The sequence below is a fragment of the Arachis ipaensis genome, chromosome B1 (assembly GCF_059453495.1).
Source record: "Arachis ipaensis isolate K30076 ecotype BB chromosome B1, ASM5945349v1, whole genome shotgun sequence".
NCBI lineage: Eukaryota > Viridiplantae > Streptophyta > Magnoliopsida > Fabales > Fabaceae > Arachis > Arachis ipaensis.
Window position 1 is genome coordinate 151,356,072 of NC_142436.1, and position 15,520 is coordinate 151,371,591.

Sequence of the window (15,520 nt, forward strand, 5' to 3'; positions counted from 1 at the left end):
ACTTAAGCTACCTTTGTCTTTTACAAAGGCAAAAAATGAGATACACAATAGACAATAGTAACTACAAAATATATTTTACACATTGTATAAATACTTAAATAGTGAACAAAATTAAGGGTCAAAATTATATATATCTAACACCAAATTCCACCCGTCTCCAAGTAAAAAGTAAATGCATATATTTGCTTCTGAGAATTAGTGCTTGAGGGAGAAAAAACAGTAACAGGCCACACAAATGCTCCAATAATGTTACAGGATTCTGAGAACTGAGAAGCCTGTGAGCTGTGACAACGCCAATAATACAAATTCAAATCAATCCACTCAAATAGGCTACATGGGCTCAAGTGTACGGTATAGATGTATAGTAATGGTATACACAGATGTAATTTGCAACAACCATCAACAGTTTATGTATGTGGCGACGGAAATATAGCTACGTTGCTCAACATTCATTTTCCTTTTTTACTTCTTTTGTTCCTTTTGTCGTGCGTTCAGATTACAGAGTTTGAACAAAACAACAAACACATGATTTGAGAAACTACCCTAAGATATTACCACTAGTAATCTATTCAGGAAGAATAATTCATTGCGCGTAGAGTACTGAAGGGCAAAGTCTCATGCATCCTCACAAAAAAAAACATGGTCGCATGTCACTCAGAAAACCAGTTCTCGAGTCAGAACCAAACCTACATGTTCTGACTTCTGACCCGAGCAGAGCTTGTCAAGTCATCGGTGGCTAATGCAATCATTCCCGCCAATTTCCGCTTAAAATGACTTCACAACTTCAAGCCAAGCCATGTAGCAATCAACCCTTCACCACACTAGTGTTTATTTGCAGGATCTATAGGACAGAACTCGCAAGCGAAAGTTCATGGAGCTCACTTAGCATCCATTCCTCCCCGGTTTGACCACCCAATACAATAGCTCTTGTCCCTCCAACAACACATGTACTGTGTCCCCAAGCAAATCTCGGAGGGCGACCAGGTACGTTTAGAATCCTCCATGTGGGCTTCTCATCGGTTGGGTCAAGAATATAAAGCTGAGAGGCAGAATGAAGACCTGCAACAGACCCACCAAATATCAGAATTCTCCCACCTGGAAGACTGACAGCCACATGATCAAGTCTAGGAGGAGGAGCTATGCCCCCGGGATTTCCGGCACCGGGCATTCCACTCCCTGTTACACATCTCCAACAAGGCTCCTCCTCACTTAGATCCATAGTGAATACATCACTGGAACGAAAACGTAAGGGTCCGCTCTTAGCCAGACCCCCAAACATTAGTATTTTCCTACCACCATAAACAGACAATGTGTGGCCCAATCGAGAAGGTGGAGTCCATGCCACTGGTATCTCTCTCCAGACAGGCTTCTCCATGGACAAATCAAGGAGGAAAGTATCACTCAATAACACTCCAGAGTCTGCACAGCCTCCAGAAACAATCAACTTAGTACCATCAAGAGTACAGGAGCTATGCCACGACCTTGGAAGGGGCGGTGCCAATCCAGAAATTTCACGCCAAGTTGGAGGCTTTGCGTCCAGGTCCAGAACAAACACATCGTTGAGCAGGCCCTGCCTTCCACATCCTCCAAATACAACCAAATTAGAACCATTGACACAAGAAATGGTGTGGCCCCATCGACCAGGAGGAGGAGAGCTTACCTGGACGTGTTGCCACTCGGGATTATTAGAATTGAGATCCAATACAAAGGTGTCATTCATAGGTTGCATGTTAACTCCTTCACCACCAAACAGGACTACTCTATTGCCCACAGCACAAGCACTGAAATTACAGCGTGAGGGTTCAACAGCACCTCCAACAGTCAACTTCCTCCATGCTGCTGCTTCAAGGGTGGTCAATTCCCTTGCCAACCGACCCCATCCAAGCCTCTTCGCACCAGGCACAGTCTCTAACACACGTGTAGTCTCACTGCCCCATGCATTTTGGCACACCATTCTCCAAAGATCTTCATTTTTTGTCAGCTCATACAATCTCCTACAGACAGAGCTAACTGATGCAATATCTCTTGGAGTTAAACAAGCAAGTATCTTCAGAGACAGTACCTCATCACTCAACTGGAATATCCCACACACTCCACGAGATACATTTCGCTCTCCTGGTGGAAGAGGATGAAAAGAGGAAGGCACAGAATGAAATCGATCAGATGACTTAGTAGATTCTTTAAGTGAAGAACCATGAAGAGGACCTAGATCAATGTTTGCCTCTGTGAAGAACTGGATTCCAATTACATGTGTTATAGTCTCATCATCTCCATATATCGGCGTCAGCCGCAATCTGTTCATCAGTGGAGATCCATCTTTCCTAAAGTTCAGCAACTCACCTTGGAATTCGATCCCCTCCTCAAGGCATCTTCTAATTTCTGAAATTACTGTTGATTCCACCAATGGATGCCTTCTCTTGGCAAATGGACCTCGACATTGCAAGAAGCGGCTGCAAAATATTTGAGATGATTAAAAATAAACTCATGGAACTAGAAATACTAAGCAATACATGCTACAAAGCCAGCATATATAGTTTGTTAACTATATAGAACACACTCCAGCTTTCTTTTCTTTCCTTTACTTCCCCAAAGCAGTAAAAGAATACCCATTCTGATCAAAAGATCAATGAGAATACATCAACATTTAGGGTCAATATGAAGTCCTTATTTGAACAAAGCTATCAAGAATTACCACATTTCCAGTAACAAATATCTCATCTTAAATAGAACTCAAAATTATTCATGGTTTATAGACAGAGAAGTTTCAGGATTTTGTATCAATCAAGATGCCTCTAAATCTAAAGACATATACCAAGAAAGAGATGTAGTTTGTTTTGTTATCATGTTCACGATTACTTTAAATTTAAAGAATCCGTATCATCATGGTAATGCAATTGGTCATCTTTTACACCATCAGCCATACTAGACTTTATGAATCCATAACAAGAGTTTTCAATAAGCTTCTCTTAATCTCTCCCATGTATTAATACTTTTACCCGAGTGTTTCCCAATACTCTGAGCTCGCCATATAGTTGTAATTGACCTAATACTGACCAAACCAGAAAATAACGGATCCTAACATATCATAAACCAAGTCCTTTGCATGCAGCATCAACCATAAAAAGACTTAACAATTCATTAAACTATGGACCCTCAAAATGAAATGGCCCTACCCTAAACCCTAAATATCAAAAAATATTACAAGCTCCCAAACACAATTGAAGCAGTGACTATTTCTAATAAAATCTTCATGGAAGGAATCAGAATACACACTAATAAGCTCTTCTATTACTGGACAACAAACAGGAATGCAGGACACAACACATGTACCAAACCTTCGCTAACAATCAATAACATGTGTTTGCCTGATAGAATGATACATATAGCAAATAAACCACCAGGACACCTTCAATATCAAAAGCATCATAGTGTCTTTCTACAGATGTCCAACCGTTTACCGAACCTTTGCCATGCCTTTGAATGATAGAATGATACATATAGCAAATAAGCCATCTGGACACCTTCAATATCAAAAGCATCCAGATTTCCAACCATTTACAGCCAGCACATAGCAGTAACGAGATATCCACAATATATTGAGTCAACAAAATTCCCCATAGCAACATTCATGCATGGCCAGAGTCAGTATCACTCATAAGCTACCAGTCAGAAGTCAAAAATCAAAACCTTCCACTCCTAGTTCATATATACACTAAAGTTCCAAGACTATTTACCCATCAAAACCTGCCTAAACTCTAAATATTGGCAGCATGTCATGTTAATTTCCTTCTAAAGGACACCAATAAGCCCAACAGCTGCAACCAAGGTCAGACTCGGAGGCAGAGCCTTATATACTCATCAATTTTTGCAGTTACTTACAAATATTATGGATATCCTTAATCCCCCCTCATATTTTTTTCTCAAATATTATTAACCCCAAATGTAATGGGAAAACAGAGTACTTCCCTCTCTAAACCCTCCTTTTATGTTTGATTCCTTCTCCTTCCCTCTAAAAACCTAAAGCTACCACCAAAAATCCGTTCCACATGGAAAGAGCATAACCAAACTGAGGTAAAAAGCTAAAAAGGAAAGTGCAATTGAAGGTGAAACTGACCAATTGCGACCGAGGACCTCCTCGGCGCGGTAACCGGTGACGATCTCGAAGACGGTGTTGACGTAGATAATAGGGTGGTCAGGCTCGAGTGCGTCGGTGACGACGACTCCGCATGGCGCCTTCTGCAGAAGAAGGTTCTCGACGGGAAACGGGAGAGGGCAATCATCGGCGTCGGCGTGGGTGAAGTCGAACGCTCCCTCCTCTTCCTCCTCGCCGCTCAGATCCGAGTTGCTGTCCCACTCCATTCCCCCAATCTCCCCCTTAGACGGCGGTTGCAGTACCCATACACCATCAATTACTGAACCACCGTAGCGATAACTAATTTTCCAATCGGAGTATCAAGAATAAGAAACAAACAACAGATATGTATCTTCCTTTTCTTTTTCTCCTTTTTCAGTTGATGAGTCGGTGAGGCATAAAACGAGTGGCGTAGCGGCGTTTCCAGTAGCTTCCGATAACTGTTAACAACAACACACACTCTTTCTTTCTCTTCTCTCAGCTAACAATATCGCTTACCACCGCCTTTTGTTTCTTATATACTGCCACAATAGAGTTATGTACATTTAATCGGCATATGATAAAATGACTTAACTAATTACAATTGAACTCATATCTATTATTAATAAAAAAAAATTTAAACATCAATGAAATATGCATAATCTCATTGGATGTGAGGAGAAGGTCAGAAGAAAATTCAATAAAAATGATGGATAGATGAAAAATAATTAAAAAGATTCTATAATATAAAGTGATCAATCTAGATTTTTGTGTAGTACGCAATGACCTTTATTGTTGTATGTATACATCTCATCCAATAATAGGACTTATGAATCCACATGGTTCTCAATGTTCCATGTGCGCAAAATTTATTTAACTTTTAAGAGATTAAATTAGAATAAAATGTGTAGAAACCATAAACCACAAAACAAAGTTACTATAGTTCCGTGGGTTTGGTTAACTTTGCCACACTTTCACTTGTTCTCCTTATTTGTCATGGTGCTAGGAATTGGCAAAAGAAAGTTGGCAACTCCTTTTGTGGACAGGTAGATAATTTACCTTGTATGGAGGCCTAACTAACAATGATGGTAGATGACATTAATAATTAGTGTGTGAATACCCACATGTAGTGGCGGATCTTGGAAAAAAAAATTGGGGTCAAATGTATAATTAAGTTTATAAATTATATAAAAATTAATTATATTCAAAACTAAGTGTATCAACTTTTTAATTTTATAATAGATTTTTTAAAATAAAGTTAAGAAATTATAATTGATATAATAACATCTAAAAAATTACAATAGATAGATATCTTTGTTTCTCCAAACCAATTTTTAGGCCGCCTTTATTTACAAAAACAGGATACTAAGATAGGAACACAGAAACACAAAATCGTGTTTGACAGATGAGACATGAACAGAGACAATATGTCCAGAAACACTGAATTAGTGTATTTTGTGTCCATCATGACAGGAAAGACACAGAGACACTAACAAATGACACAATTTATTTTTTATTTTTTCTTTCATTATTCTTGTTAATTTTTCATAATTATATTTTTTATTATTATATTTTTTATCTTAAATTTTTTGAATGAAAAAAAAAAAGAGAATAAATTGGATTTTCATAATTTGTTATAGTTTATCGCCAAACAAAATACAAGAACACAAAATTTTGTGTCTCTGTCCATCAATGTCTTGTCTTATCCTGTTTTCAGTGTCTTATCATATCCTGTTCTCGAAAACAAACGCAGCTTTAAGAATTAAAGATGAATAAGAAACTATAAAATAATAAACTTAAAAATGTGACTATCCTAAGAGTGAAACTAAAAACATGGTATTGTGAAAGACTTGCAAGAAGAAGCAAAACCGATTCAATAACTTATGGTGTCATCGTTTAATATACATACACGTGATAATAATAATAATAATAATAATAATAATAATAATAATAATAATAATAATAATAACTTGGTTTATTGAAAAACAAATAAAGGTAATTGCCGTCTGATTTTTACATAGCTTCATGGGTCGGACTTAGATTCATCCATATCCATTATTTGTTTCCCATTCTTTCTACCATGCAATATAATGTTGGAACGAACTACTCTTTATTCAAATATATATTATATTATATATTATATATAATATACTATAACCAAGTTAAGTCAAATTATATTATACATCGTAAGTTGGTTCCATCCCCCATATTGGCCTCGTGGCTTATTTCATTGTTTTGATGTTTGCTAATATGTTTTGAGTAAGGTGCATGCTTTTACACAAAAAGGGTACCTCTCCCTTTTCGTTTTATTGCTAACTCTTTATTTGCCTCATCTTACTCCATACACCAACGTCGTAGGATACAAGCAAATCCATTCAAAGTTAATAAAAAAAAAAAACACAATAAAAGCTCAAGATTCTGCCAAAAGAGAGAGACAAATTAAAGGTGATTTTGCTATACTAGGTTATCGTTATTAGCTGTAAGAACTTTATAGATAGGGAGTATATATATGGGAATAATGAACATGAAATGTTTGGTCTTTTTTTTTTTTTTTACTTACAATATATAGCATATTTTCGACAATATTAAGCATTGTTAAGTATTATTGGAAGATATTTTATTATATTTATATTATAAAAATCTTCATATAAATAGTCACAAATATAACTAGTTCTGAGAAACCATTTTCAACGAAAGATTTACGCTTAGGCACCAGCCACAATTTCAAATTGATGAATTTGATAGTATGTATGATCTATTTTAACTAATTCTAATAAGTTGATTTAATTTAATGAAAAACAACCATTTGTACCCATGAACTTTACGAACGTTAATAAAAGTACCCATTAAAGAAGGAAACTAATGTTGTATCCATCAAAAATGGATTCCGTACGACAAAAATACCCAAATCCTAAATTTATGTTGACTTTTTAATAAAATTCCAGAATTACCCTACCATTATCTTTTAACTCTTCCTCTCTTCTTTCCCAAATCTCAAACACCTCCATTGCCTAAAAATCCTAACTTAATACTTAAAAATTCCAAATTACCATTTTCTTAACCTTAATCTCAATATCCCCTTCAGCAAATTTCAATATTCTCTTTAAAGTGGCCAACACATGTCGTATACATTTCGTTAATTCCCATTCCAGGTCCATCCACATGGAGAAGAAGCAGAGTAGCACAGCGACCATGGGGGTTGATGACTCGTTGAGCCCACGAGTCGACGTCGTGAAGCCTTCAAGGACTGTGGCCATAAGCGACCAAGCAAACGCACTGGTTCAAGCTGGTGTCCCCGTTATTCGCCTGGCCACCGGGGAGCCTGATTTTGACACTTCCGCTCTCATTGCTGAGGTCACCAACTATACTAAAACTCTTTCCCTCTTTCCAATTTAGTGCTGACTCCTCACTCTTATAGTTATGGTTATAGTTATGGATATGGATAGGCTGGGATTAATGCAATTCGTGAAGGCCATACAAGGTACACCCCCAACGTCGGAACATTACAATTACGCCAGGCCATTTCTCATCAGAATAAAGAGAAGATTGAAATTTGCTGAAAGGGGTATTGAGATTAAGGTTAAGAAAATGGTAATCTGAGGTTTTTAGGTATTGAGATTAGGATTTTTAGGCAATGGAGGTGTTTGAGATTTGAGAAAGAAGAGAAGAGGGGTTAAAGATAATTGTGGGGTAATTCTGAAATTTTATTAAAAAGTCAACATAAATTTAGGATTTGGGTACTTTTATCGTACGGAATCCATCTTTGATGGATACAACATTAGTTTCCTTCTTTAATGGGTACTTTTGTCAGCGTTCGTAAAATTCATGGGTACAAATAGTTATTTTTCCTAATTTAATTTAATTTGATATGCCACACCAAGAATAATTGAATAAGTATGGAAATTTAATTTTAATTAAATATTTAATTAACTGAAAAATAATTAATTTTTTAGTTGAAGTCATAATAAGTTCTTAAATAATAATAGTACAACTTTTCACGCCATTGTACTAAAATTGCACAGCCATGGAGTCACTAAATGGCGTGTTCGTGTCATGTTTGGTCATTTTCTTTTTCATGAAAATGTCCCATAATGACATAAATTAATGTTGAATTGCCTATATACTATACCTTCACATGCGTGATGGGGACACAACCACGATATGCAGTTCACATTTATTTATTTTTTTTCCCATTAATTCCTTCACAATATAGATATGGATATATAGGAGGTAAATAGGTAATTGTCTATATTGAAGCAAAATATCTTTCTTTTATTTTTCAATATATAAATGAAAATATAATAACCATAACCATAATTTTAATTATAGTTAATTTTGATGCAATCCATTTGCAAACTTAGCAATTGAATATATTAAAATTTAAAAATATTAAAAAATTCGGTTTATTTTGGTTAGCAAATATTTTCGTAAAAAATTATATCATTATTTTTTTAGTTAGTATTTTCGTGTACCTTTTAATTAAATCATAAATTTCATCCATTTCATATTATTATTTCCTTATATACAATTATTAATCATCACTAAATTTTATTCAAAGTGTAATTAATTAAAAGAGAAGGAAAAAAAATCATTGTATTATTTTCTTTGTCTATCATTAAATATCTATTGTTGTAATTTTTTCTTTCTAACTTATACTATATGATATAATATATAAAAATTAATTAATAACTTTTTACACTTAATTTACAACAAAAATAAAAGTGAAAAGTTAAAATTAATTTAATTAACTAGTATATATATGTATCAGTACTTTTTGTATATGATAATATACAAAATATATAAAGTTTTGTTTTTTATGATCTTTTTAAATGAAAATATGCATAGTAATTTTATTATGAAAATTTTATAAAGTTAATTAAATTTAAAGTTTAACTATTTTTAATATTAAAAATAATTAAATCAATGAATAATAATTTTATTTGTTTTCAAATTATAACAATTACTCGTTAATAATAATTTATAGTTTATGAATAAATTAAAATATTTATATTAAAATTTTATATTTTAAAATATTTATTTTTAAATAATATTAGTGGTTAAAATTATAGACATTTTTTTATAATTTACGAATAAATATTTTAAATTATCTTACTGTTATGTTAAAATTAATTTGAGCAAACACAATCTAACATCAGATAAAAAAAATTCTTGAATTACCTTTTTTATTATCATAAAAAATTATTATAGAGAATTTTTTTTTATTTATTCACAGCTGTTTTATATTATACTATGATGTTTATTTTTTGAATCAAAACAAGTGTATTAACCCGTGTTATACACGTGATAAGATTGAAATTATAATTTTAAATTATTTTGTTAAGATTAATTTAAATTATAATAATTTGATTAATAAAGATATAACATGTTATGTATTATTTGTTTTTTCTTAATCTAGTGTTAAATATATTAATTCTAAAATAGTTATTAATTAGTTTTAGTAATCTACTTTCTTCAATAAATCAAATATATATACTCAATGTAACCATAAATAACTTAATAATACTTAGACCTACCAACAAATTTTTATATGTTGTTTTACTGTCAAGTAAGAACATATCAAAATTAGCTCAAAATAAATAATAAATTATTAGAGAATTCTAATGCACAAAATTCTCTAATAAACAATAAATAATTTAAATCCACTAAAAAATAACTCAACACTTTTCTTTGATGCCTGCAAAACATATACCTGAAATAATATTATATCAATGTTAGTATACAGTTTTATAATCATCGACCGTATTTACTATACATGACTCCTTCTTAAAAGTTATTCTACACATGTGTGCAGTCGGAAGATAAATTACTGGACTTTATTTTATTTTTCTAAATTATTATAGTTATACATTATTCATTAAATGCTAATTGTAATATTGTAATATAATTATTAATAAATATATTTTTCTAAAATAAATTTAGAATAGAGAATAGTGCTTTCATTTTGGAGGAAAAATAAATTTATGAGGAATTGACACCTCACTTTTATTAGTTGATAATGTATTAAATATTGATTTTATATAATTATAATAAAAATATTTCTCTAAATTAGTATAATTATGCATTATTCGTTAAATGTTAATTGTAATATAATTATAATAAATTTATTTTTCTAAAATAAATTTAGAAAAAAATAGTGATTTCATTTTAGAGAAAAAATGAATTCATGAGGAATTAACATCTCACTCTTATTAGTTGGAGAAAAAATTCAGTTTTAGTATATTTTGTCATTATTATACATTTTTCTCTAATTATATATCCACTGTTTTCTTTTCTTTGTTTAAGCATTTTGAACTTGGGTTTAATTTCTCATAGTTCTCACTTCTCAATCATTCTATTAGATGTAGTTGATAACTATTGAAATTCTTCGATTAATATAAGAGAAAAATATATTATTATATGATAGAATTAATATGAGTATATTTTATTATTAAATAAACAAAGTTAATATAAAATAAAATTATACATAAAAAAAGCAAAAAAATAAATAAAATTAAAATAGCAAAAGTGATAAAAAGATTATTTTTATAATTTTATTTTGTCATTTTTATGTATAGAAGATTAGAAAATAGTAAATTTTTAACTAAATTAATTTATATTTGTCGTATTCAATTTAAATAAGTAATAAATTATCTTATTTTAATTTATTCCTTAAATTTATATATCATAAAAATTAAATCAAATAATTAATATACATAATTTTAAATTGTATGATACTTAAATATCTATTCAAAAATAATTAGTTGATATAATTAATTCATCATAATGAATTGTCTTTAATGAGTTAAACAAAATAAAGTAGAAGCATGCTACCTTGATTCCATCGTTAAAAGTAAAAATTTGATTTTTATATAATAGAATATGTAGAATAGATAATATAATAGACGGCGAGAAAGAGAAAGATAAACATTTTAGATCTTAAGTTGTTTCATTTGGATATTGTAATGTGGGTATCACATTATTTTATTTATTCTACCCTATGGACCCTTTTGTAACTTTATTTCGGTATCAATGGAATTTCACTACTTTTGAGTACTAAATTAAAATTCAAAATAAAATTGAAAAAAAAAGTAAAGAGTATAAAATTATTGATTAAAAAATACTGTAAATAATAAAAAGCCAAATTAACTTTAATATTAAATTCATTAATATGATTTTAATTTTATATAATAGTTAGATAATAGATTAGTGAAAGCAAATGGAAGAATGGATTTAATTAGTATTTGATAAAATATTCAATTAGAATAATTAAAAAATATAAAATTATGATATTATTAAAATAATACATTTTTATGTTAAAAAAATTATATTTAAATAAAATATTTATAAAATATAAAATTTAGAGTAACATAGCTTTATAAACATTAATCATTAATCAATTATGAACTAACATAAAATTATAATATAATTTATTTATGAAAAAATAATCAATAATTAATATTAATAAATATAAAAATCATCCAGAAACTTTTATTAAAAGTATGAGTGGTTAATTATTATTCATTATTAATAATATTTTGTTGATAACAAAAATTGAAAATATAATTATTCAGGTTTAGATTTTAGAAAAATAAACATATAAGTAACAAATGATCTATTTTATCATGTATATTATAAATTAATGAATTAAACTAACTGATATAATGAATTATAATTAATTAATTGGTATAAATTATATGATATTTAAAAAGAAAATAAAATGAATAAAAAAATAAAAAGAAATAAAAGAATAGAAGACTACAATAAAATAAATTGAATGTGAGTTTTTTTTTTCTTTTTACAAATTTTATATCACATCCGCTTCAATAATAATAAATAAAAATTCATCAACTTAATATCTAAGAGAAAATAATGAGATAAAATCATAACACAATTCTAAAATAAAAGCTTAAATTAAACCATAATATCATTACACAACACAAATTGAAAGTAATTTCACACTACAATATACCACACAAATAAATAAATGACTTAAGCTTAATTACAGATTTTTTTTTATTTATGCATACATGATAACACCATGGTCTATAAATGCTTAATGGATAACGTATCAGATATTGCTCTGAATGATGAGCACGGAAGTTGAAGAGTGTGTGCTGATTTGTGTCCACGATAGTTGCCTTCTTGTGACGACGCCTCATAGAAAGAAAAAAAATTGTTGTAAAAGCTAACCAATGAAAGAATAATTGATAAATTAATGATATTTTCTTCTAGCATATATGGTCTTTTATAGTGGTAAAATAAAAAATAGAAGGAATAAAATTTTGTATTTTTATATTAGAAATAGAATCTGATATTTATCCAAATAAAAATAAATAACTAATTAGTTATATTTAAATAAATAAAATAAATTAAATAAAAATATTTTTAAGAATTAATCAAATTAATTAGTCAATACAAATAATCAGTATAATTAATTTTATTTGATTTATTGAATTCAAAAAATAAATTAAAAAATAATTGATTGAATTAATTAGTTGATATAATTAATTTATTATAATTGATTGGATTTAATGAATTAAAAAAATAAATAGAAAAACATAGGAGACAATGATTTTTTTTAACTAAATTAATATGTATTTATTGTATTTAATTAGTATAAGTAACAAATCATCTATGTTATTATGTACTTTATAAATTAATGAATTAAAATAATTGATATAATAAATTACAATTATTTGATTGATATAAATTATAATAAATCGTATGATATTTAAATACCTAATCAAATCAATTAGTTGATATAATTAATTTACTGTAATAAATTGTATTCAATGAGTTATAAAAAATAAATTAAGAAACACGCTAAGAAGTATGCCACGTCCATCATGAAGTGCAGAAATTCAATTTTTATATAATAAAAATATACATTCTTATATATGTTATAGAAATATGATTTGATTCCATTAACTTGCTTTTTTTTTTTTTAACTTGCCACCTATATTCAACATGGAATTTTAATTTTTCTAAAATAAATTTAGAAGAGAGAATAGTACTTTTATTTTGGAGAGAAAATAAATTCATGAAGAATTGACACATTGCTTTTATTAGTTGATAATGCATTAAATATTAATTTTATATAATTATAATAAATATATTTTTCTAAATTAGTATAATCATACATTATTCATTAAATGTTAATTGTAATATAAATATAATAAAGATATTTTTCTAAAATAAATTTAGAAAAGAGAATAGTATTTTTATTTTAGAAGAAAAATGAATTTATGAAAAATTGATACCTTACTTCAATTAGTTAGGAAAAAATACAATTTTAGTATATTAAGTAGAAGTATATTATTATTATTATTATTATTATTAAAATGATTAAAAATATTTTCAATTGATAATTGATAAGTAGTATAATAATGTATTAAATATGGATTTTATATAATTATAATAAAGATATTTTTCTAAATTAGTATAATTATGCATTATTCATTAAATGCATTCATTTTGGAGGGAAAATGAATTCATGAGGAATTCACACCTCACTCTCATTAGTTGAGAAAAAAAATCCAATTTTAATATATTAAGTAGATTATATAAATAGAAATACTTGCTAAGTATATATAAAAGAGGAGATATATAATTATATATAATATAATTACTATATATGTAACAGATACAAATTGTTATAATTATAGAGACTGAGACTTACTATAATTATATTAAATTTAATTATGAATGTAAATAAATAAAAGTGATAATAATTAATATTATTTTTTTTACATTTAATATTTACCGTAAATATAAAAAATATTGAAAAGAAAAGTAGATACTGACTTTATTTTATTTTATTTTACGTCATAGATTTCTTTACTAAAATTAATGGAAGAAAAAAAATCTTTATGATTATATATCAATCTCAATCACAATAAATAAGATGAATCGGTTGAACAACTAACAAATTTAATAGGTAAATGTTATTTTCTATTTATGGAAAAAATGAGGTAACATGCATGCGTATATTAATATAGGAAGAATAATGAATAAAAAATAGAATTATATCAATATAATTAAAATCAATATAATTAAAATAGTTAAAAATATTTCTGATTGATAATTAGGTTAATAATGCATTAATTATTGATTTTATATAATTATAATAGAGATATTTTTTTAAATTAGTATAATTATGAATTATTCATTAAATGCTAAGTATAATATTGTTATATAATTATAATTAAGATAATTTTTTGAAATAAATTTAAAAGAGATTAGTATAATTATAATAAAGAGATTATCTTAAATTAGTATAATTATGTATCATTCGTTAAATACTAATTATAATATAATTATATCAATTAAAGATAATTTTTAAAAATAAATTTAAAAGAGAGAAATAGTACAATTATTTTGGAGGGAAAATTGATTCACGAGAAAATGATACCTCACCATCATAAGTTGGGGAAAAACACAGTTTTAGTATATTAAGTAGATTGGTAGAAATTATAATAAATTACATAACATTTAAAAAAAATAAAATGAATAAGAAGAAAATAAAAATAAATAGAATAGATAGAAGACTACAATAAAATAAATTGAATGTGAGATTTTTTTGTACATTTCATATCACATTCGTTTAAATAATAATAATAAATAAAAATACGTCAACTTGATATCTAAGAAAAAATGATGAGATAAAATCATAATACAGTTCTAAAGTAAAAGCTTAAATTAGAACATAATATCATTACACAACACATATTGAAAGTAATTTCACATTACAATATACCACAAATAGGTAAATGGCTTAAATTTAAATACGAAACATTTTTTATTTATGCATACATGATAACACCATGGTCTATAAATACTTCATAGATAACATATCTTATATAACTCCGAATGATGAGCACGAAAGTTGGAGAGTGTGGTAGTTTGTATCCACGATAGTTGCCTTCTTGCAATAACGCCTCATAGGAAGAAAAAGAATTGTTGTAAAAGCTATCAAATAAAAGAGTAATTGATAAACGAATGATATTTTCTTTTAACATACATGATCTTTTATAGTGGTAAAATAAAAATGGAAGGAATTAAATCTTACATTTTTATATTAGGAATAGAATTTGATATTTATTCTAATAAAATTATTATTATTATCAATATAAATGGGTTAACAACTTGCCACTAATAAAATCATTGCATAATGAATAAGAATTAGAAGGATATTAATATAATTAAAATGAATATAAGTAAAGTGTTTAAAAATATTTTCGATTGACAATTAGTTTAATAATGTATTAAATATTAATTTTATATAATTATAATAAAGATATTTTTCTAAATTAATATAATTATGCATTATTCATTAAAATAATTAAAAATATTTTTTATTAATAATTGATAAGTAGTTTAATAATGCATTAAATATTAATTTTATATAAT

General features: G+C 27.8%; 1 protein-coding gene across 1 annotated transcript; it reads right to left on the minus strand.

Annotated features, from left to right (window-relative positions):
• Nucleotides 1–406: 406 nt before the first annotated feature.
• On the minus strand, nt 407–4,912 carry LOC107642489 (adagio protein 1). The gene is made up of 2 exons (XM_016345869.3): nt 4,115–4,912; nt 407–2,450 (listed from the first exon to the last, which is right to left on the minus strand). The coding sequence occupies exons 1-2, from the start codon at nt 4,357–4,359 to the stop codon at nt 842–844; spliced, it is 1,854 nt and encodes a 617-aa protein (XP_016201355.1). The 5' UTR covers nt 4,360–4,912; the 3' UTR covers nt 407–841.
• Between the last annotated feature and the right edge of the window lie 10,608 nt (nt 4,913–15,520).